This window comes from Rhinoraja longicauda, chromosome 2, assembly GCF_053455715.1.
Source record: "Rhinoraja longicauda isolate Sanriku21f chromosome 2, sRhiLon1.1, whole genome shotgun sequence".
Lineage (NCBI taxonomy): Eukaryota > Metazoa > Chordata > Chondrichthyes > Rajiformes > Arhynchobatidae > Rhinoraja > Rhinoraja longicauda.
The window spans coordinates 34,755,339-34,778,015 of NC_135954.1; the positions used below are offsets into that span (position 1 = coordinate 34,755,339).

Sequence of the window (22,677 nt, forward strand, 5' to 3'; positions counted from 1 at the left end):
AAATGCACATCTCGTGTCTCTTAAATATGTGCATGATTAAATCATATTTATGTAATAAACATATTTGAGAATGTTCTCTGTTAAAATGGAAGGGTTAAAAAAATAAGTTCAGAATGGTAATCAACCAGTGTCTGAAAGCCAAACTAATTAATAGGATGAACCAATTATTTTAGCACAGTATTAAAACCTAAAGAAGTGTGCTTAACATTTAACTGGAGGATTAAAAGTAAGGGAAATGAAAGGATTGAATACATCACACAATAAAGAATTTAAGTTCCATGTATCATCATTATAAGATGAAGTGTATTGACAAAGTCATAATAAGACAAACAGGATTTGGGGAGTTATAAATAATTATATGAGCAAAAAGGCTAACTTTACAGCAAATAAATGAAACTTTGGTTAGGCAGTTAATATTATTCCAAAAAGTGTGGAATTTACAATGACCAGCAAAATCCCAGAAATTATAAAATTTTGTTATGTCACTAAACAAATGAGGAGTAAATTTAGGACATGTTTGGTTACTCAAAAGGGTTGTTGAAACACAGTGTGCCATTGGGGCAGGGATTGAGGAAATAATAATTTTATCTTTTGGGTGGAAATTTGATTGTTTTAGTTATATAAATATTATGGGAAGAGTCTGGAGAAGTGGCATATTAGTGTAATTTATCTTAAAAGGACACATATTCAAAATGCTGAATGCACTAATTTTGGTGCTGCAAACTTCAATGGTCCAAAACATAATTAAAGGCAACATTTGATTACAAAATAGAAAATGGAGAAGTTAAAATGAAAACAGCTAAAGATCAGTTGGAAATAGAAAGCCATTAATTAAGGTGATATGAAGAGGAAATTATCCACAGAATAGCATTGGGAACTAGTATATATTTAGTCATTGTTGTTTTGTTGATGACTTACTGGGTTTCCCAGTAATTTCCCAGACAAAAACAGAAAATTCCAGAAGCACTCAGCAGGTCACAAACCATCTGTGAAGATGATCAGAATCATCACATCAGATCGATGACCATTCATCAGAACTGGAAATTGAGTAAATCACCATTTTAAGTTGGGGGTGGGAACGGTGGTGGGAGATAGGGAGAGCTGTAGAAGGCTAGGCTACAGGCTAAAATTGTCACGGTAGCAAGTAACTTATTTACTTTAAATACAGGCAACTACAGTCAGGGGGAAAACCAAGGTACAAATTGAAACTAAAATATCAAGCAACATCTGTGAAGAGAAAAATTGTTTATCTGAAATTGCTGAATCCAATTTAACTCCGAAGGGCTGCAATGTGCCCATATGTTAGAGGGAGCTGGTTGTTTCTTTCCCTTTTCCCTTCAAATTGCAATTTAGAACATGCTTGTTTTCTCATTATTCCAGTACCGATGAAGGTTTATTGACCTAATTTGTTGAATCTGTTTCTCTTAATGCAGATTGTGCTGAGTGTTCATGGCATTTTCCGTTTTTGCTTTGTATTTCCAGCATCATCAAGTTAGTGCTCTAAGTCATTTCACAGAATTGTTTTTTTATTTCTATGGAACATTATGATCCCAAGTGATGTTGCTGGACACTTCATCAATAAAATTTAGTAAATATAAAATTATCAAAAAGAATGCAACAAATTTTATATGACAAACAAAGGCTTCTAATTTTTAACCCACATTATGCTGGATTTCAATATTCTAGCTGCACATATAATTCAAAATACTTGATCAAAAACAAATATAAAATGTAATAAATTTTGGAAAAATGGTGGAGATGTGGCACAGGAAGTAAACAATGTTTTGGAAAGCAAAAATAAATAAATGCATCTCTTCATAAAATCTATATGCTCATGGAGAAAATCCCTTCATAGAGTAGAAGTTCATTTTGATTTAATAAGTACCTTGTACTGATTAGGAACAAACAGCTGCTACCAAAATCTATACAATTCCCCCAGCATATTTTGAGGCAATTATTAGTCCGACGATCTTTAAAAATATATATATCAACCCCGGGTCCTAGGCAACTTCAGCCTTCCCTGCCCACCTCTCGTTGCCAAGTTTCTTGACAAGTGGTGCAAACTGAATAGCTTTTCAGAAGTAAAACAATCAACCACATTAGAGGAAATCATCATCTGTAGGTTAAACTGGGTATTGTTACCAGATTTTCTTCCCAACGAAACTAGTTGAGCCTTTGCAACAGTTTTGTGGACATTTTTACTTTTTTAGATTCTAAAAACAAAGTTAAAGTTCTAAACATTTGAATTCTTACTTCCTGATTACATCTCATAACATTACACAGTTGATAATTTGTTATTAGACTTGGACGTTTTCTGTGATGCCTGATTAGGAATCCTTTGGCTCAGTGAATGACTAAATTGAAAGTTCACCCTTTGTATTAACATAAGAATCCTGTATATATATTGTCAGCCAGAATAGGTGCTAAACGTACTAAGTTTGGGTACCGGTTGTGTATCCCAGAAGTGGTATCTGTGTTGACTTGCCTCCTCCAGATTCTTCGCAGGGCCTTGACATGCTGTGAGCAATTCCATGGCTCTTTGAATGTCCTGTAATTTTTGCATTGGTACCGAGGGATTCTAGTGAGAAAGAGCAATGTCACACTTTAAAATGTTCTGAAAATAAATTATGGATTTTGAGATGTTTTTCTGGTACGATATAAATGCAAACTGCTTTACAAATCAATATGAAAATGATCAATTTGTCTACATTAATTAATTCCTTTAAACATCTTTCAACTGGAATCAGTTATAATTTGTTCCAATGAAGCCGTCATCCAACTTCTTAATACAAATCATAAATGACAACGGAACCACTCAACCCTACAAAGAATAATCACCAATTTCTATTCAGTTTCCTCACATTAATTATAATCATGTGGTGAACTAAACAATCAGTAAGAACAAAAACGCAATCTTAGTTTGAATCAACTGGTCTCATTCAGAACATAGAAGAAAACAACTGGCGTTAGTCAAGTGAGGTGGCAGATCGGGACATCCGTACCGATCAGTGGGTTGAATTTGCTCCCTGTGGCCAGGAGTTTGGAACTCCAGCCCAGCCGGAACCAGCAAACCTGTTCCCATAGCCAACCTCCGGGGCCAATTGGCGGGTTGAATTTGCCACCTGGGGCCTGAGCTCTGGAACTCCTGCCCTGTCGGAGCCAGCATATCCATTCCCATAGCCAACTTACGAGGCCAACTTTGTGGGTTGGTATCGCAGACCCCCTCCCCGAGGCTGTGACCTCTGTTGGTCTGGCAAAACGGATAATATGGTAAGGCTCTGGAACCAAGGGTACCTGAAAATTGGTGGTTGTATCTGTAATATCATGATGGCTTATTCCATTCAGAAGAGATTGAGGGGAGCAAAACTATAAGCGGCTTTATGAGCGGCACAATGGCACAGCTGGGTAGAGCTGCTACCTCACAGCGCCAGAGATCCGGATTGTGATCCTAACCGTGCTGTCTGTGTGGAGTTTGCATGTTCTCCATGTGATTGTGTGGGTTTCTCCAAGTGCTCTTGTTTCCTCCCAAATCCCAAAGTCGTGCGAGTTTGCAGGTTAATTGACCTCTATAAAATTGTCACGAGTGCGAAGGGAATGACGTAAAAATGGGTAACATAACACTAGCCGTGTGTCAATCGTCAGCGTGCACTCAGCGGAGGTGGGCGAGTCAGGATAATAGAGGGAAGATAGACATAAAAAACTGGAGTAACTCAGCAGGCCAGAGGGGAATGTGGGAATACTAATATTTTGTAACTTGAGACGGTTGTACATTTGCTGGCTAAATTTAACCTCTTGGAAATGAATTTTGACAGATACTAAAAAATATTTGTTTTGGATTTTTATAAGAAAAATGAGGTGTGTATATAAAACCAAAGTTTATTACAGTCAGAAATCTTTGACAAAAAATGTCCGAGTGTACAATTAAGTGGGAAGCTTTCTGCTCTTGCTTATTCTCACAAAATTTATGTTCACAGATTAGGCAGCTTTATTCAGCATCATTTTAACAAGGATCAAATTTCCTCTTTCCACAGCCATTACATTTGAAAAAAAACAATTTGACATACCAAGATTACTCATCAGAGTAGAAGAAAAAAAAGAATTAGGTGGGAATTTGCACTCTCATACAGATAATGAAAAATAAAGAAAAAAGGCTTGCATTTGAGTAGCAGCTGTAATGATTTCAGGGCTGTCTCTGTAGCCAGCAAGAACATACAAGGCCTCGTTCCAAAGTGCTATAGTAAAAGTCTGATCCTCTGGCACCCTCGGGACTTTAGGGGTTCACTGAGAGATTTTCTCGGGCTATTGGATGTCACAACAATTAATTCCTACAATCTGGTGAATTTAATGAGAGCACAGAAGTATTGGAAAAATGCCCCGGCAAATATTTTAGAAGCGTAGAAATGTTGTCTAAGTGAGTTTATAAAAGGCCTGAGGAAGGGCACCAATCATTTTATTCTGTGATCAGAAAGATTTTATAGAGCCAGCAAACGAAGCGTCAGTGAATTTAAAAGGAGCCCAGAATAGGATTCCAGTGAGTTTGCAGTGTCAACTTGACACTGTCAAGAGAGAGTGTTTATGAAAGGAGTGTTTGGTTGTAGCTCAGCAAATTTATAAGGAGCACTCAGAAGCAGAACCCGAGGGAGTTTAAAGGGAGTAAACAAAACATCACCTGCTGGACCAGATGCTAAACCATCTGGATTTCCTGACAATCAGATAGTAGATTATTGTTTTACTGTACTTATCTCAGTACTTTATTTAAGTACCTGCAATTGCTGTTGAATTTACTGCACGTTACCATCTTTCCAAGGCTGACATACCTTTAGAGAATCATGAAGACACATCTTTAGCATTTGTTCTCCCACATTTGAATTATTGGTTATAATAAGTAAAAATGTCAAATAAATGAATTCCAAGCACCCCAGTTAGTACAATGCAGTGATGACAAGGATGTCCATATTCAATTCCAAGTAAGACACAAAATGCTGGAGTGGCTCAGCGGGACGGCAGAATCTCTGGAATGGGTGGCGTTTCAGGCCGAGACCCTTTTCAAGACTGAGAGTCAGAGGAGAGGGTAAGGTGTGAAAACGACAGATCAAAGCTGACGATGATAAGGAAATGTACAATATTTCATTGTTAGCTGAGGGAAAGGCGACAGGAGGCATACAATCAGTAAAGTTAATCAGAAGGACAATGAAACTAGTCGGAGAACTGGAGTGGGGGAGGGACGGAATGAGAGGAACAGCAAGGGTTACTTGAAGTTAGAGAAATCAAAGTCATACTGCTGGGTTGTAAGCAGCCCAAGCGAAATACAAGGTGCTGTTGCAAGACCTGGTTACTCACAGCAACTTTAATTTAAGACACTCCACCACAGAATCAAATGTTTCTCGCAGTCCATGGTGCTTGAGCCACGGGAGGGTATATTTAGTGGGTCAGAGGCATATTGTTGTATCATTATTACGTGAACTCTGTTGGTCCGGGAAAATGGATAATATGGGAAGGCTCTGGAACCAAGGGTGCCAGAAAATCGGTGTTTGACCTGTATACTCCCAGTACAGCTTCTCATTCACCCTTCACTTCTATAGTCAACAACTTGCTGTCAATTAATCAATAAAAAAAACAATATTTGACATCTTCAACCGACAAGAAATTAAGCTCGAAAACATCAGGTAAATCTTTCACCTGCTTTCCTCCTTTAATATCCTTTTAAAAATATACCTCTGCAGATCCAATATCATCATATATTACATATCAGATGTCATTTAAATATACTCCTGTAGATTGCTTTGAAATAACCTCTGAAATGAGGAATGTAAATCCAAGCTGGTGTTTTTGGCCAGGCTGTAGAGAGTTTAGAAATGAAAAATAAAGTAACAAGAATAAACTCTATAATCAATACAAAGAAAGCATTTTATTTCTTTAGATCCGGAGGCTCAGAAGGAGTTGCCCCAAAGATATTTTTTCTTGAAGAAAACTTAAGTTTCTGAACCGTAATATGCAAGATGCAACAGTTAATGTGTATGAAGTTAATTTTTTTTCTCAGGAACTATCAATTGGTGTGAATAATGCTCCCAATAATTGCAAACTAAATCCAAATAAGTGTGAGGGGTTACATTTTGAGAGGTTGAATAGAAGAGGAAAGTATACAGTAACAGCAGGACCTTTAGCAGTATTTGTGTAGACATTTTGAGGTGCAAGTTTATAACTCCCCGAAACTGGCAACACAAGTGGTTAGGATAGTAAAGAAGGCATATGACATGGTCAAGGCACAGTGTATAAAAGGCAGTGAGTCTCATTGCACTTGTATAAAACTTTGGTCAGGCAACATTTAGAGTTGTGTGTACAGGTTTGGTCACCACACTATGGAAAGGATGTGAATGGAGGCAAAGAGACTCACCAGACCATTGAGTAATTGATGGTAAAGAATAGAACTCAGCAATATTTGCAGGGGGAAATGGACAAGATTTAGAGTCAGGAACTTCTTTAGACTAATGGAGTAGCAGGGAGATAGCTTGTAGAAAGAGGTGAGGGGAAGGGGTGGGGAATAACTAGCAAGCAATAGGTGGATAGAGGTGTAAGGAGAAATTGATTGGCAGATGAGTCAAATAGGGGAGAGAAGGGTGGAATTACTCACCAAATATAGCAATGATGAGTGGAGAAGACAAAAGGGTGCAGGTAGAAAAATCAAATACTGGAGGGCACAGGCTTGAGGTTAAAGGAAGAAAGTTTAAAGGTAAGGCAAGGCAAGTTTTACTTTTCACAAGGAGTGGAAAGATGCTTGGAAAATGCTACTAGGAGAATTGGTAAAAGCAGGTATGAAAGCAACATTGAAGAGACATTAGGACAGACATTTGAATAGGTAGGGTAAAGGGGAAAATGGACCATAGCACTCAAGTGGAATTCATTTTACTTGGCATCATGGTCAGTGCAGGCAAGGTGGGTTCTGGGGCCTGTGCTTTTCTATGTTCTATAAAGGGGAAATACAGTTGGTAGGTGCAACAAATTTAAAAAAATGTTTTTTTAATCCTGATTTGTAATCATACTGCCATAACCCTAGTACTGATATAGGTAACATCTACAGTCTTCTGAACAAACCAAGCAGTTAACTGGCATTTATAATCAAATTCCATCAAATTATCAAACTGCAATGATATAAAATGTAGAATCTCATTCTGAAATACCATTACTCAGGAAATTAAGACTTTCAATGTTTAGCATACACTGTAAATATGTAAAACACAAAAAGGTGACTTTACCTTTGAAGGAGGCTGTTGTACTTTGATTTCTTGTGAATCTGAAGCAGAGTCTGATTTGGTGCTGGCAGAACTGGGCTTTTCCTTCTTCTTTTTCTGTTTTTTCTTTTTCTTTCTGGCCCCAGTATCCCCTCCAGGACTTCTGACAAAACATGTTTAGAATAAGGGTAAAAGTGGGTATTGTAGCAAATAATTTAGTTAGCTGTACAACAATTCATTAATGGCACAAATATCAACAGTCTATTTGTACAGAAAGAGAAAGGGTTACTTAGTCCATTAAGTTTTACCATAGCAGTCTTTCATTCAGAATTCAAAATTAACTAGTTTCCTCTACATTGTGACTTGAGGGCTAAACATAAATATACATTGTAGAAAGGGCAAACATGTTTGGACTTATACTCATTGAGTATTAAGAACAAGTGGTAACCTTATTGAAATACATAATTTTAAGGGGGCTTGGCAAGGTGGATGTTAAGAGGATGTTTTCTCTAATGGGGGGCAAATACAGTGCCCTCTATGTTTGGGACAAAGACCCATCACTTATTTATTTGCCTCTGTATTCCACAATTTGAGATTTGTAATAGAAAAAAATCACATGTGGTTAAAGTGCACAGTCAGATTTTATTAAAATGAGGAAGGTTACCTAAGCTTACAGAGAGGTATCTGGATCAACTAGATAAGTGGACCAAGGAATGGAAGATGGGATTTTACTCGGGGACGTGTAAGATCAATTAAACCAGATCAGGACTTTCATAGTAGATGTCATGGCCATGGTGTTTTAGAACAGATGGACCTCGGGAGACAAATACATTTCCCTGAAACTGACAATAGAGGTAGATAGGGTGGCGAAGACGGCCTATGGAATGCTTGGCTTCATCAGTCGGACACCGAGTAGAAAAGTTGATAATACATGTCATACGTTGTACAAATGGTTGTTGAAACCATGCTTTAAGTATTGTGCACGGTTCTGATCATTAAGCTGGAAAGGGTGCAGAAAATATTCACCAGGTTGTTAATGTGACTGGAGAGCTTGAGTTATAAAGAGAAACTGGCTAGGCTGGGGCACTTTTTCCCTGGAGCATAATAGGAGGCTGCAAGGTGACCTTATAGAGTTATATAAAATCATGAGAAGCTTTGATGAGGTGAATGGTCAGTCTTGTTCTCAGGCCAAGGAATTCAAACAAGACTTTGATTTAAGAAAAAAGGAAAAAGATTTAAAGGGGAGCTGACAGGTGACTTTTTAAACACAGAAGGTGGTTGTAATGTGAAATCAGCTGCAGAAGTGGTTAAGATAGGCACAATAAAAAAAACATATTTTGGACAGATACATGGATAGCAATGGTTTGGACGGATATAGGCCAAATGTAACCCACTGAGGTAGACAACTTATTCATCAAGGATAATTGGATTGAAGGGCCTTTTTCTATTCTGTAGAACTACGACTCTATAACTTGAGTTGAAAACAATCTCTAGATTATTGTCAAAACTAGTCTTTCAGTAAGCTTCTACCCGAAACTCACAAATATATCCCAATCCATCCATCCATAAGCGGATCATAATGGGGATAAAGAATCATGTCAGGTTTAGCCTGAGTTTCAAACACCAATTCCTTCACTCTTCTGTACAACAAATAAGCTTCAATTTATTCTCATATTATCTGCAAACTTTTTCTGTCCAGAAAGTTTATATGTTCAATTCGATTCCCCGAGTTAAAAAAAAGACAGTGTTGAAGTAACTCAGTGGGTCAGGCAGCATCTCTGGAGAACGTGAATAGATGACATTTGGCTTCTTCAGACTGATTGAGCTGGGGGGAATGAGGGAAGAAAGCGGGTAGAGGGAGGGGCAGGACAAAGCCTGGCAAGTAATAGGTGGAGACAGACGGGTTTTTTTGATAGACAGATGGTTGGTCAGAGGCCAGTGATGAAAACACAGGTGTGAGACAAAAGGATGGAAAAGTTGCAAATGGTTAAGCTAGAGGAAGGAATGGAGGTGGAAGGGGAGAAATAGGTACAAGTCCAGGTGGGGTATAGGGGAGAGAGGGAAGGGGTGGAGAAGGGGTAGGGGGGCTTGGTAGTTACCTAAAATTGGAGAATTCAATGTTCAAAGAGATGCTGCGTGATCCACTGAGTTACTCCAGCACTGTGTGGTTTTTTTTGCAACCCAGTATCTGCAGTTCCTTGTTTCTACACTGTATAACATCTCACTTACCAAATACCAGTCTCCATGTTTTCAGAAGTTATCTTACATACTTTATCTTCGGCAACAAATCCCATTGTTTGCATACAAATCCATTCTTCAATGACTTTTCCAACTTTGTCACATTTGTATCAAAATGGAAAATGCTCACAGTCTGAAGTACTTAAGACGATAAAAAGCACTGCAAAAACTTTAATATCACTTGGGTAATAGAGTTAACAGAGTCCAAGACTCAGAACCCGTAATGCCATTAACCTCTACTTTCTTACAACTTCTGTTTGGAGTTCTCCAAAGTACAGTAAACCCTCATTATAACAGACCAGGTGAGTGGGGTGGGAGCCCCATGGTGACCGTGCACAACCCGTTGTTGGCCGTGGCCTAAAGAAAACTGTTACTTGGAGCTACAACTCGGGCCGCAAAAACAGCTGCATCAACCAAACGGTGAAGACAGGCTCGCTGGTGCACCTTGCAATCCTGAGATGGCATCAGAAGCCGAGGCTGGAGGCGGTGGGAGCCGGGGGTGGTGTCGGAAGGTCCGTTCACTATAACTGAAATCCCTCATACAGGGGTCCATTAAAACCAGTATTTACTGTACCTCAAAACCATAGCAATAAAAAAAAAAAGCTTACCTAAGATGCATAATTGTAAATGCTGATTACAAACAAACTATTCTGCATACAATGAAAAAATGTTTCCATTTTTAAAGGCCCCCGCATAGATCAATTTTGTCCTTGTCAGAAAATACTCAAAGATCACGTGCTATTGTAACCACACTTCCACAATACTGTATTATAATACTGTAATAAATGACATCAAAGGCATATGTCTGACAAGAAACTATTCAAATTCATAGAATCAGGCAGCTGGGAAACAAGCCCTTCAGCCCAACACGTCCATGCTGACCAGGTTTTATAGCTGAGCTAGTCCCAATTGTCTGCATAAGGCTCATCTATCTATATACTAAAACTCTCGTTTGTTTGTTTGTTCCTGAATTACAGCCAAAACGGTACACGATAGCGCGACAATTTTAGGCCCGCCTTAATCACCGTCGTCCCTTTGGTGCGAATGGAAGAAGTTTCATTGAAATCGGTTATATTTTTTAAGTTATTCACATTTTAAAGTTTAAATCTATCTCCTAGGGAGGGAGGGGGGAGGGAAGAGGAAGGAGGATAAGGGGGGGTTGAGGGGGATGGAGTGTAGGGGAGGAGAGGGAGAGGGGAGGAGAAGGTGCTGCACCAATAAAGGAGAGATTTGGCCCAACGGGTCCACTTGGTCTAGTATCCCTCCAAACCTTTCCTATCTGTGTACCTGCCTGATGTATTTTAAACATCACCAACGTGCTTGTCTCTGCAGCTTCCTCTCTCAGCTTGTTCCATATATGCACCACTCTCTACATTACGAAATTGCCCCTCAGGTCTATTATAAATCTTTCCTTCTCACCTTAAACCTAATTCTCGACTTTTCTATCCTGGGGCAAAAATCTATAATTATTCACATTATCTATGCCTCATGATTTTGTAAACCTCAATAAAGTCACCCCTCAGCCTTGTGTGTTCAAGGAAAAAAGTGCACTTAAGTGTCATTCCATGCACAACCACTAGCAGCTGTATACCGCAAACACAAGATGCAGATAGTTCTGCCATAAAATGATAGTTGCATTCCTAAGAAACCTTATGTTATAGAAAATTGCATTATTAAAAAGTTGTATTAATGGGGAAAAAAGGGGTGGGGGGGAATAAAGTTTGAGACTCGCAATAACAAAGTCATTTTTCATACAGGATTTTCAAAAATGAAAGTGTATTTAATGACTATTCGTTTATTTTGTTGCTGCAGGCTAAAACTCATAAAAGCTGTATGTTACACTGTTTAATAGAGTATCATTACACAAGGATCAACAGAAGCAATTACTTGTCAATTTCCAAAGTATCTCTCTTAAATGACCTGCAGTGAAACTGGCAGCCTGGGCTCTTATGAAACAATGGTGTCTGATTACTGCAGGGAGATTCCATAAAAAGTTATAAACAGGTATTTATTCCAAGACCTATTTTCCAAGCCAACATTTTACTACTCGTCAATTTCCAACGTAACTCTGGTCAGTGGCCTCCAGCGTTTAAAATGGTAGACTGTGTTGTTAGGAGACAATAGTGCCTGATTACTGAGGCCAGTTACTCGTCTAAATCACATTATAGCCAACTTGATCTATGTAATACAAATAGTGTTCTGTTCTTTAAAAAGTTACGCAAATGTTTCCCTAGGTCAAGTACAAATAAGTCATTAGTGTCAAATCATGGATAATATGATCATCAAATCATGTGATAAGAGCAGAATTAGGCCATTCAGCCCATCAAGTCTACTCCGCCATCCAATCATGGCTAATCTATCGCTCCCTCCTAACCCCATTCTCCTGCCTTCTCCCTATAACCCCTGACACATGTACCAATCATGAATCTATATCTCTGCCTTAAATATATCCACTGACTTTTGTGGCAAAGAATTCCCGATTCACCACCCTCTGACTAAAGAAATTCCTCCTCATCTTCTTCCTAAAATAAAGTCCTTTAATTCTGAGGCTATGATCTCTAGTTCTAGACTCTCCCAGTAGTGAAAACTTTCACTCCACATCCACTCTATCCAAACCTTTCACTATTCTGTACGTTTCAATGAGGTCCCCCCTCATTCTTCTAAACTTCAGTGAGTACAGGCCCAGTGCCGTCAAACGCTCATCTGCTCATTCCTGGGATTATTATTGTAAACCTCCTCTGGACCCTCCCCAGAGCCAGCACATCCTTCAGATAGCCCTTGTTTTCTCTCTCCATCTCCTCCCGCTTCCCAGTTCTCCCACTAGTCTCATTGTCTCGCTCTACAATCTATCTTTGTCCCGCCCCCTCCCCTGACATCAGTCTGAAGAAGGGTCTCGACCAGAAACGTCATGCAATCCTTCTCTCCAAAGATGCTGCCTGACCCGCTGAGTTACTCCAGCATTTTGTGTCTACCAGCACATCCTTCCTCAGATATGGTGCCCAAATATTCAACTCACAATATTCCAAATGCAGCTTGACCTGCACCTTATAGAGCATCAGCATTACATCCCAGCTTATGTCTACAAGCCATCTCGAAATAAATGCTGGCATTGTGTTTGCTTTCTTTACTACTGATTTGACTTGCAGATTAACTTTTTGGGTATCCTGCATCAGCACTCCCAAGTCCCTTTGCATTTCTGATTTCTGGATTCTCTCCACATTTAGAAAATAATAATCTAAGCCTTTATTCATCCTACCAAAATGCATGACTTCCACACTCTGCTACACTATATTCCATCTGCCACTTCTCTGCCTACTCTCCCAACCTATCCAAATCCTTCCGCAAAGTCCCTGCTTTCTCTACGTTATCAGCCCCTCCACCTATTTTCGTATCATCCGCAAACTTGCCCACAAAACATTAAATCCCCTCATCCAAATCATTAATATACAACGTGAAGAACAGCACCAAGCCCAGTGGAACTCCGCTAGTCACTGGAAGCCAACTAGAAAAAGCCCCGTTTGTGATGTGGATCTATGCCTACTAAGAGCTGTAAAAGGCAACATTTGAGTCGTTTTAAAGTGGCCTGAATCTTAGTCAAAGTGAAAGAATGCAAAATAGTTATCTCAAATTTGGCATTTATCCATTTTTTGGGGAAATTATTAAGTAGTTTATTAGCAGTTAGCAGTTAGTTTATTTACAGATCATGCAACACTCCTTACAGATCATGCAACGAATGGGATGAAACAGAGTGCCTCTGGGGGCCATTGTGCAATGCAAATGCAAAACATAGAATGGGGATGACAGTGCAGTACAATACGATACAGTACAATACAATTAGACAGTGCAGTACAATACATATAGACAGGGCATGTAAACGGTAAAAGGTAAAGCATTTAACCTAGAGTTTAAAGCATGTAAACGGTGAATTTAAAACCATCAATGAGAGCAGGTAAATTATTGATTGCACATTAAATGAGATTAACCACCAACAAACAGTAGAAATGTAGAAATAAAAATTGTTGCAATCATATCAAAGTTAATAATAGATCAAATGCAGATGTGGTAAAAAATCAATAATTCTAGCAAAAGCCTGTACAAAAGTCATTTTTATTTTCCAAAATAGTTTATCAAAGGCAATGTAAAAATTTGTAAGCTCAGACTCTTGCTTGAAAAACTGATTTTTCTGTCAGTCAGAAGTTTTCTCAGCCGTTTCTCATGTCTGATAGCTGATATGTGACCATGATGGGCCTTATCATTTAGGATCTAGACAAGTCTTTCAGCAACTAATGCGCACCTCTAGGGCTTGATTCAACAAAATCCAGCCATGTGCGCTTTGGAATTTGCTATATTAGATATGGTCATTGTACGTCACATACCGATATATAGTATGTCCCACTACATTTTGCTCGCAACCTTTAGCTAAATTAGCACTGGCGGATAAAACAGTGCAAGGCCACTTACATGCTAAGGCAGACCCCTGCTATCATCATTAATATAGAAACTGATCTTTAAACCCAGCTGATAGTGTGAGAGTACCAAGTGGTGGATAAAGTGAAGGGCAGCAAAAGTTCCTGAGGAACTTCCCGGAATGGCGGGACTGTCGTATGTTGAAAGGCTGGCGCAATTAGGCTTGTATACACTGGAATTTAGAAGGATGAGGGGGGATCTTATTGAAACATATAAGATAATTAGGGGATTGGACACATTAGAGGCAGGAAACATGTTCCCAATGTTGGGGGAGTCCAGAACAAGGGGCCACAGTTTAAGAATAAGGGGTAGGCCATTTAGAACGGAGATGAGGAAGAACTTTTTCAGTCAGAGTGTGGTGAAGGTGTGGAATTCTCTGCCTCAGAAGGCAGTGGAGGCCAGTTCGTTGGATGCTTTCAAGAGAGAGCTGGATAGAGCTCTTAAGGATAGCGGAGTGAAGGGGTATGGGGAGAAGGCAGGAACGGGGTACTGATTGAGAGTGATCAACCATGATCGCATTGAATGGCGGTGCTGGCTCGAAGGGCTGAATGGCCTACTCCTGCACCTATTGTCTATTGTCTATTGAACTGCAAAGATAACTGTGCGGGGATGGGAGCAATGCTGTTTGGGGAGTTTGAATCAGTTACAATGCACCCAGATTTGGAGGATTCCACTAAGCTAGCCGAAGAGATCAGGCATGGAAGGGAATAGAGTGATTAACCTGTCAGAGATTGGAAATTAAAGAGGACTCAACAGATAAAGCAATGTGGTCACAATAACAGAGCCAAACATCCATGGCTGCATTGATACCGTGGCTGCATTGTGAAAAGATGGAGAAACAAAAGCTAAGAGGGAACCATTTATGGTGTGAACAACCAAGAGGACCAGGCCAACAATTTAGCAGGAACAGATTCAAAAGAGCAGGAGTTGGGTCTAAAGTAGGCCATTACAAGATATACAAAAGACAACAGAAAAGTTTGGTTTGGTGGCAAAATGGGATCAGCAGATAACTGAATGGACCCGCTGTGTTATTCCAGCACTTTTTTGTAAATTACTCTTTTGTTAGCCTTGTAGCAGTGACATTGCAATCAGTAGTTTAGTATAGTTTAGTTTAGAAACACAGCGTGGAATCAGGCCCTTCAGCCCACCGAGTCTGCACCGATCTATGATCACGTGTATACTAGTTCTATCCTCCACACGCTAGGGACAATTTACAGAAGTCAATTATCTTACAAACCTGCACATCTCTGGAATGTGGGAGAAAACTGGAGCACGGAGAAAACCCAGGCAGTCAAAATTCTGTACAGACAACACCTGTAGTCAGGATCGAACCCAGGACCTCTGGCGGTGTAAGGCAGCAACTCTACTGCTGCGTCACTGTGCCGCCCCTTAAACGAACAATAATTCAATATAATTTTCTGCATCACGTTCAAATGACTTTGGCAATGATGACAGCCATGTTCACAAAAGTAAACTCAAAAATAAAGATTCTACAAAATGTGCATCCTCATACAGTGTATCATCATATGACATGCTTGTGATATTGTGGCTTCAGATATACTATAGGTATGGTAAAGTCTCCCAAGATGGAAATTAGATAAACGTTGGTTTTACATATAATGCAGATGTTAAGTTGTCCTCAAGGTATACTCTATTATTTATCAAAACACTAAACTTCCTGATTAGATTACTGTTCCAATTACAGTTAGTAATCCAGCATTTGAAAGCTTTTCACATTCTCCCTCCATCCCTCTTCTCCTTACCCAAAGAGAACTAAGAACCCTAAACATTCAAACATTTCAAACTATTGTGATTGGTAGACACAGGAAAATGGAGTAACTTGGCAGGTCAGGCAGCATCTCTGGAGAAAAGGAATAAGTGACATTTCGGGTCAAGACCCTTCTTCAGACTGAAGAAGGGTCGTGACCCCAAACTTCGCCTATTCCTTTTCTCCAGAGATGCTGCCTGACCCGTGAGTTACTCCAATTTTCTGTATCTGCCTTCCTTTTAAACCAGCGTCTACAGTTCCTCGTTATACATATTGTGGTTGGTATGCAGATGACAACCAGCTCATACAATTTAGTTGTGACATTTGGACAAAGTTCTCTGAAAAACATTATATAGACCATATAATTGCTCATAATTGGAGAATGATCTGTATTGTGAAAAAAACACATTTTTAAAATGCAAGTTCAGTTGCCATAGTTACACCAAATTGCTGTAATATTTAATTTCTAAATGAACTACTGCTTTACAAATTCTTTAGTTGAAGAAATTATTCCCCTCTGTCATTTTCACACCTGCATAGAGATGCCGATTTTTTTCAGAATTAAACTAGCACACAATTCAATGACATCATTCTGAACAACACCTCATATTTCGCTTGGGTAGTTTACATCCCAGCGGTATGAACATTGACTTCTCTAACTTCAGATAGCCCTTGTTTTCCCTCTCCACCCCCCCCCCCCTTTCCAGTTCTCCCAATAGTCTTACTGTCTCCTACTACATTCTACCTTTGTCCCGCTCACTCCTGACATCCTGGGGAGGAGTGGGGGGGGGTGGGGAGGAGTGGGGGGGGGGGGTGGGGAGGAGTGGGGGGGGGTGGGGAGGAGTGGGGGGGGTGGGGATGAGTGGGGGGGGTGGGGAGGAGTGGGGGGGGGGTGGGGAGGAGGGGGTGAGGAGGGGTGGGGGTGGGTGGGGAGTGGGTGGGTGGGTGGGGAGTGGGTGTGGGGGTGGGGAGTGGGTGGGGGGAGTGGGTGGGGAGTGGGTGGGGGATGGGTAGTGGGGGTGGGGGAGTGGGGAGTGGTAGTGGATGGGGGGGGGAGTGGTAGTGGATGGGGGGGGGAGTGGGGAGTGGTAGTGGAGGGGGGGGGCGTGTGGAGTGGGGGGGGAGAGTGTGGAGTGGGGGGGAGTGTGGAGTGGGGGGGGGGAGTGTGGAGTGGGGGGTGGAGTGTGGAGTGGGGGGAGTGTGGAGTGGGGGGAGTGTGGAGTGGGGGGAGTGTGGAGTGGGGGGAGTGTGGATTGGGGGGAGTGTGGAGGGGGGGAGTGTGGAGGGGGGGGTGTGCAGGGGGGGGTGTGGAGGGGGGGGTGTGGAGGAGGGGGGGGTGTGGAGGGGGGGGGAGTGTGGAGGGGGGGGGGAGTGTGGAGTGGGGGGAGAAGTGGGGGGGGAGTGTGGAGTGGGGGGGAGTGTGGAGTGTGGAGGGGGGAGTGTGGAGTGGGGGGGGAGTGTGGAGTGGGGGGGGGAGTGTGGAGTGGGGGGGGGGAGTGTGGAGTGGGGGGGGGGAGTGTGGAGTGGGGGGGGGAGTGTGGAGTGGGGGGGTGTGGAGTGGGGGGGAGTGTGGAGTGGGGGGGAGTGTGGAGTGGGGGGGGGAGTGTGGAGTGGGGGGGGGAGTGTGGAGTGGGGGGGGTAGTGTGGAGTGGGGGGGGAGTGTGGAGTGGGGCGGGGAGTGTGGAGTGGGGGGGGGAGTGTGGAGAGGGGGGGGGAGTGTGGAGTGGGGGGGGGGAGTGTGGAGTGGGGGGGGGAGTGTGGAGTGGGGGGGGGAGTGTGGAGTGGGGGGGGAGTGGGGAGTGGGGGGGGAGTGGGGAGTGGGGGGGGAGAGTGTAGTGGGGGGGGAGTGTGGAGTGGGGGGGGAGTGTGGAGTGGGGGGAGTGTGGGGTGGGGGGGGGGAGTGTGGAGTGGGGGGGGGAGTGTGGAGTGGGGGGGAGTGTGGAGTGGGGGGAGTATGGAGGGGGGGAGTGTGGAGGGGGGGGTGTGGAGGGGGGGGGTGTGGAGGGGGGGGGGTGTGGAGGGGGGGGTGTGGAGGGGGGGGTGTGGAGGGGGGGGGTGTGGAGGGGGGGGGTGTGGAGGGGGGGGAGTGTGGAGGGGGGGGGGAGTGTGGAGTGGGGGGAGTGTGGAGTGGGGGGGGAAGTGGGGGGGGAGTGTGGAGTGGGGGGGAGTGTGGAGTGGGGTGGGGGGAGTGTGGAGTGGGGGGGGGTGTGGAGTGGGGGGGGGGGGAGTGTGGAGTGGGGGGGAGTGTGGAGTGGGGGGGAGTGTGGAGTGGGGGGGAGTGTGGAGTGGGGGGGAGTGTGGAGTGGGGGGGAGTGTGGAGTGAGGGGAGTGTGGAGTGGGGGGAGTGTGGAGTGGGGGGAGTGTGGAGTGGGGAGGGGAGTGTGGAGTGGGGGGGAGGAGTGTGGAGTGGGGGGGGTAGTGTGGAGTGGGGGGGGAGTGTGGAGTGGGGGGGGGAGTGTGGAGTGGGGGGGAGTGTGGAGTGGGGGGGGGGGAGTGTGGAGTGGGGGGGGGAGTGTGGAGTGGGGGGGGGGAGTGTGGAGTGGGGGGGGAGTGGGGAGTGGGGGGGAGTGTGTAGTGGGGGGGGAGTGTGGAGTGGGGGGGGAGTGTGGAGTGGGGGGAGTGTGGAGGGGGGGGTGTGGAGGGGGGGGGTGTGGAGGGGGGGGGGTGTGGAGGGGGGGGTGTGGAGGGGGGGGTGTGGAGGGGGGGGGTGTGGAGGGGGGGGGGTGTGGAGGGGGGGGAGTGTGGAGGGGGGGGGAGTGTGGAGTGGGGGGAGTGTGGAGTGGGGGGGGAAGTGGGGGGGGAGTGTGGAGTGGGGGGGAGTGTGGAGTGGGGTGGGGGGGAGTGTGGAGTGGGGGGGGGTGTGGAGTGGGGGGGGGGGAGTGTGGAGTGGGGGGGAGTGTGGAGTGGGGGGGAGTGTGGAGTGGGGGGGAGTGTGGAGTGGGGGGGAGTGTGGAGTGGGGGGGAGTGTGGAGTGAGGGGAGTGTGGAGTGGGGGGAGTGTGGAGTGGGGGGAGTGTGGAGTGGGGGGGGGAGTGTGGAGTGGGGGGGAGGAGTGTGGAGTGGGGGGGGTAGTGTGGAGTGGGGGGGGAGTGTGGAGTGGGGGGGGGAGTGTGGAGTGGGGGGGAGTGTGGAGTGGGGGGGGGGGAGTGTGGAGTGGGGGGGGGAGTGTGGAGTGGGGGGGGGGAGTGTGGAGTGGGGGGGGAGTGGGGAGTGGGGGGGAGTGTGTAGTGGGGGGGGAGTGTGGAGTGGGGGGGGAGTGTGGAGTGGGGGGAGTGTGGAGTGGGGGGGAGTGTGGAGTGGGGGGGGGAGTGTGGAGTGGGGGGGGGGGGAGTGTGGAGTGGGGGGGGGAGTGTGGAGTGGGGGGGGGAGTGTGGAGTGGGGGGGGGAGTGTGGAGTGGGGGGGGGAGTGCGGAGTGGAGGAAGTGTGGAGTGGGGGAGTGTGGAGTGGGGGGAGTGTGGAGTGGGGGGGAGTGTGGAGGGGGGGGAGTGTGGAGTGGGGGGGAGTGTGGAGTGGGGGGGAGTGTGGAGTGGGGGGGGGAGTGTGGAGTGGGGGGGGAGTGTGGAGTGGGGGGGGGAGTGTGGAGTGGGGGGGGGAGTGTGGAGTGGGGGGGGGAGTGTGGAGTGGGGGGGGGAATGTGGAGTGGGGGGGAGTGTGGAGTGGGGGGGGGGGAGTGTGGAGTGGGGGGGGGGAGTGTGGAGTGGGGGGGGGGAGTGTGGAGGGGGGGGGGAGTGTGGAGTGGGGGGGGAGTGTGGAGTGGGGGGGGAGTGTGGAGTGGGGGGGGAGTGTGGAGTGGGGGGGGTGTGGAGTGGGGGGGGGTGTGGAGTGGGGGGGGGAGTGTGGAGTGGGGGGGGAGTGTGGAGTGGGGGGGGAGTGTGGAGTGGGAGGGGGGAGTGTGGAGTGGGGGGGGGAGTGTGGAGTGGGGGGGGAGTGTGGAGTGGGGGGGGAGTGTGGAGTGGGGGGGGAGTGTGGAGTGGGGGGGGGGAGTGTGGAGTGGGGGGGGGGAGTGTGGAGTGGGGGGGGGAGTGTGGAGTGGGGGGGGGGAGTGTGGAGTGGGGGGGGGGAGTGTGGAGTGGGGGGGGGAGTGTGGAGTGGGGGGGGGAGTGTGGAGTGGGGGGGGGAGTGTGGAGTGGGGGGGGGAGTGTGGAGTGGGGGGGGGGAGTGTGGAGTGGGGGGGGGAGTGTGGAGTGGGGGGGGAGTGTGGAGTGGGGGGGGGAGTGTGGAGTGGGGGGGGGGAGTGTGGAGTGGGAGGGGGGAGTGTGGAGTGGGGGGGGGAGTGTGGAGTGGGGGGGGAGTGTGGAGTGGGGGGGGAGTGTGGAGTGGGGGGGGGAGTGTGGAGTGGGGGGGGAGTGTGGAGTGGGGGGGGAGTGTGGAGTGGGGGGGGAGTGTGGAGTGGGGGGGGGGAGTGTGGAGTGGGGGGGGGGGAGTGTGGAGTGGGGGGGGGAGTGTGGAGTGGGGGGGGGAGTGTGGAGTGGGGGGGGGAGTGTGGAGTTGGGGGGGGGGAGTGTGGAGTGGGGGGGAGTGTGGAGTGGGGGGGGAGTGTGGAGTGGGGGGGGAGTGTGGAGTGGGGGGGGAGTGTGGAGTGGGGGGGAGTGTGGAGTGGGGGGGGGGAGTGTGGAGTGGGGGGGGGGAGTGTGGAGTGGGGGGGGGGGAGTGTGGAGTGGGGGGGGGGGGGGAGTGTGGAGTGGGGGGGGGAGTGTGGAGTGGGGGGGAGTGTGGAGTGGGGGGGGGGAGTGTGGAGTGGGGGGGGGGAGTGTGGAGTGGGGGGGGGGGAGTGTGGAGTGGGGGGGGGGGAGTGTGGAGTGGGGGGGGGGGAGTGTGGAGTGGTGGGGGGGGGGAGTGTGGAGTGGTGGGGGGGGGGAGTGTGGAGTGGTGGGGGGGGGGAGTGTGGAGTGGTGGGGGGGGGGAGTGTGGAGTGGGGGGGGGGGGGAGTGTGGAGTGGGGGGGGGGGAGTGTGGAGTGGGGGGGGGGGGAGTGTGGAGTGGGGGGGGGGGAGTGTGGAGTGGGGGGGGGGGAGTGTGGAGTGGGGGGGGGGGGAGTGTGGAGTGGGGGGGGGGGAGTGTGGAGTGGGGGGGGGGGAGTGTGGAGTGGGGGGGGGGGAGTGTGGAGTGGGGGGGGGGGGAGTGTGGAGTGGTGGGGGGGGGGAGTGTGGAGTGGGGGGGGGGGGGTGTGTGGAGTGGGGGGGGGGGGAGTGTGGAGTGGGGGGGGGGAGTGTGGAGTGGGGGGGGAGTGTGGAGTGGGGGGGGAGTGTGGAGTGGGGGGGGGGGAGTGGGGGTTTTTGCGGAGGTGACTGGGTTTTGAATGAGGGGGGTGGGAGGGGTTGTGGAGAAGTCTAGATCTGGACAAGCAGCGCATTATTTTTACCGTTGTCTCCCCGCTGCCGTTGTCGCCCGATGGTTGTTAGTGGAGGGGGAGGGGGAGCGGGAGCGGGTCGCCCTCACCCCCACCCCCGCTGCCGCCTCTCTGCTCTGTAGGTCCCGGCCCCGGAGCGAGGCGGGCCCGCAGGCCGGAGTCGGCCGCGCTCTCTCACGGCCCCTCACTCCGGCCCCGACCCTCATCCTCATCCTCACCCCCAGCCCGGCCCCCATTCTGGCTCCGGCTCCACACCCCTCACCTGTGCGTCTGCTCATTCTCCTCCTCATTGTCTCCGTCGATGCCGCAGGTGTCGTGGTCGTCCAGCTCCAGACTCTGCTGACTGCCCGCCGACTCGCTGTCCTCCGCCATGGTGCAGGCGCCGCCAGCCGAGCCGAGCCGAGCAAGGCCGGGGGTGGAGGGAGCGGCGACAGCGCCGCCGTGCGGCCCGCACCGGCACAACCCCGTCCACGGGGTATGTCTGCAACGCGGGGAACGACGGGTAACGCAGGGACCTGTGGGCAACGCGGGGACCTGTCCGCAACGTGGGGACCTGTGGGCAACGCGGGGACCTGTCCGCAACGCGGGGACCTGTGGGCAACGCGGGGACCTGTGGGCAACGCGGGGACCTGTCCGCAACGTGGGGACCTGTGGGCAACGCGGGGACCTGTGGGCAACGCGGGGACCTGTGGGCAACGCGGGGACCTGTCCGCAACGCGGGGACCTGTGGGCAACGCGGGGACCTGTGGGCAACGCGGGGACCTGTCCGCAACGCGGGGACCTGTGGGCAACGCGGGGACCAGTCCGCAACACGGGGACCAGTGGGCAACGCGGGGACCAGTCCGCAACACGGGGACCAGTGGGCAACGCGGGGACCAGTCCGCAACGCGGGGCATGTCTGCAACGCGGGGACCTGTGGGCAACGCGGGGAACAATGGGCAACGCGGGGACCAGTCCGCAATGCGGGGCATGTCTGCAACGCGGGCACCAGTCCGCAACGCGGGGACCAGTCCGCAACGCGGGGACCTGTGGGCAACGCGGGGACCTGTCCGCAACGCGGGGACCTGTGGGCAACGCGGGGACCTGTGGGCAACGCGGGGACCTGTGGGCAACGCGGGGACCTGTCCGCAACGCGGGGACCAGTCCGCAACCCAGGGACCGGTCGTAACCAGGGGAGCCGGCAACAACGTTACCCACACCGGTGAACTCCAGCCCAGCCCGGTCCGCAACCGGGGAAGCCCGCCCACCACCACCACTAACCTCTAACCAAGTTATCGTTTTTTAGTGTAGGAAAGAAGTGCAGGTGCTGGTTTACACCGAAGATAGACACAAAATGCTGGATTAACTCTGCGGGTCAGGCAGCATCTCTGGAGAGAAGGAATGGGTGACGTTTCAGGTCGAGATCCTTCTTCAGACTGAAGAATTTTAGTCCTGATGCAGGAGCTTGATCCAAAATGCTGACCACAGATGCTGCACTACTAGCTGCTTGCCTGCACTTTTTTTAACTACCTCAAATTACTACACGTTCATTGTCATATGCACAAGTATAGTAAGGTACAGTTACAATGAAAAATCTTACTTGCAGCAGCATCAGCTAATTTAGTGTTGTTGGTTGGATTGCCCTCC

At 48.0% G+C, this 22,677-nt stretch overlaps 1 protein-coding gene across 2 annotated transcripts in view; it reads right to left on the reverse strand.

Moving 5' to 3' along the window:
• The window catches only part of nmt2 (N-myristoyltransferase 2), a 50,806-nt gene extending 29,294 nt beyond the window's left edge, over positions 1 to 21,512 (reverse strand). The window contains exons 1-3 of one of the 2 annotated variants that reach the window (XM_078417093.1): positions 21,314 to 21,512; positions 7,254 to 7,389; positions 2,434 to 2,578 (exon numbers count right to left, since the gene is read on the reverse strand). In XM_078417093.1, coding sequence (XP_078273219.1) covers positions 2,434 to 2,578; positions 7,254 to 7,389; positions 21,314 to 21,423 — 391 coding nt within the window. In that variant the 5' untranslated portion in view covers positions 21,424 to 21,512. Of the gene's footprint in view, positions 1 to 2,433; positions 2,579 to 7,253; positions 7,393 to 21,313 lie in introns of both variants that reach the window. The other variant, XM_078417086.1, reaches the window with a different exon arrangement.
• Between the last annotated feature and the right edge of the window lie 1,165 nt (positions 21,513 to 22,677).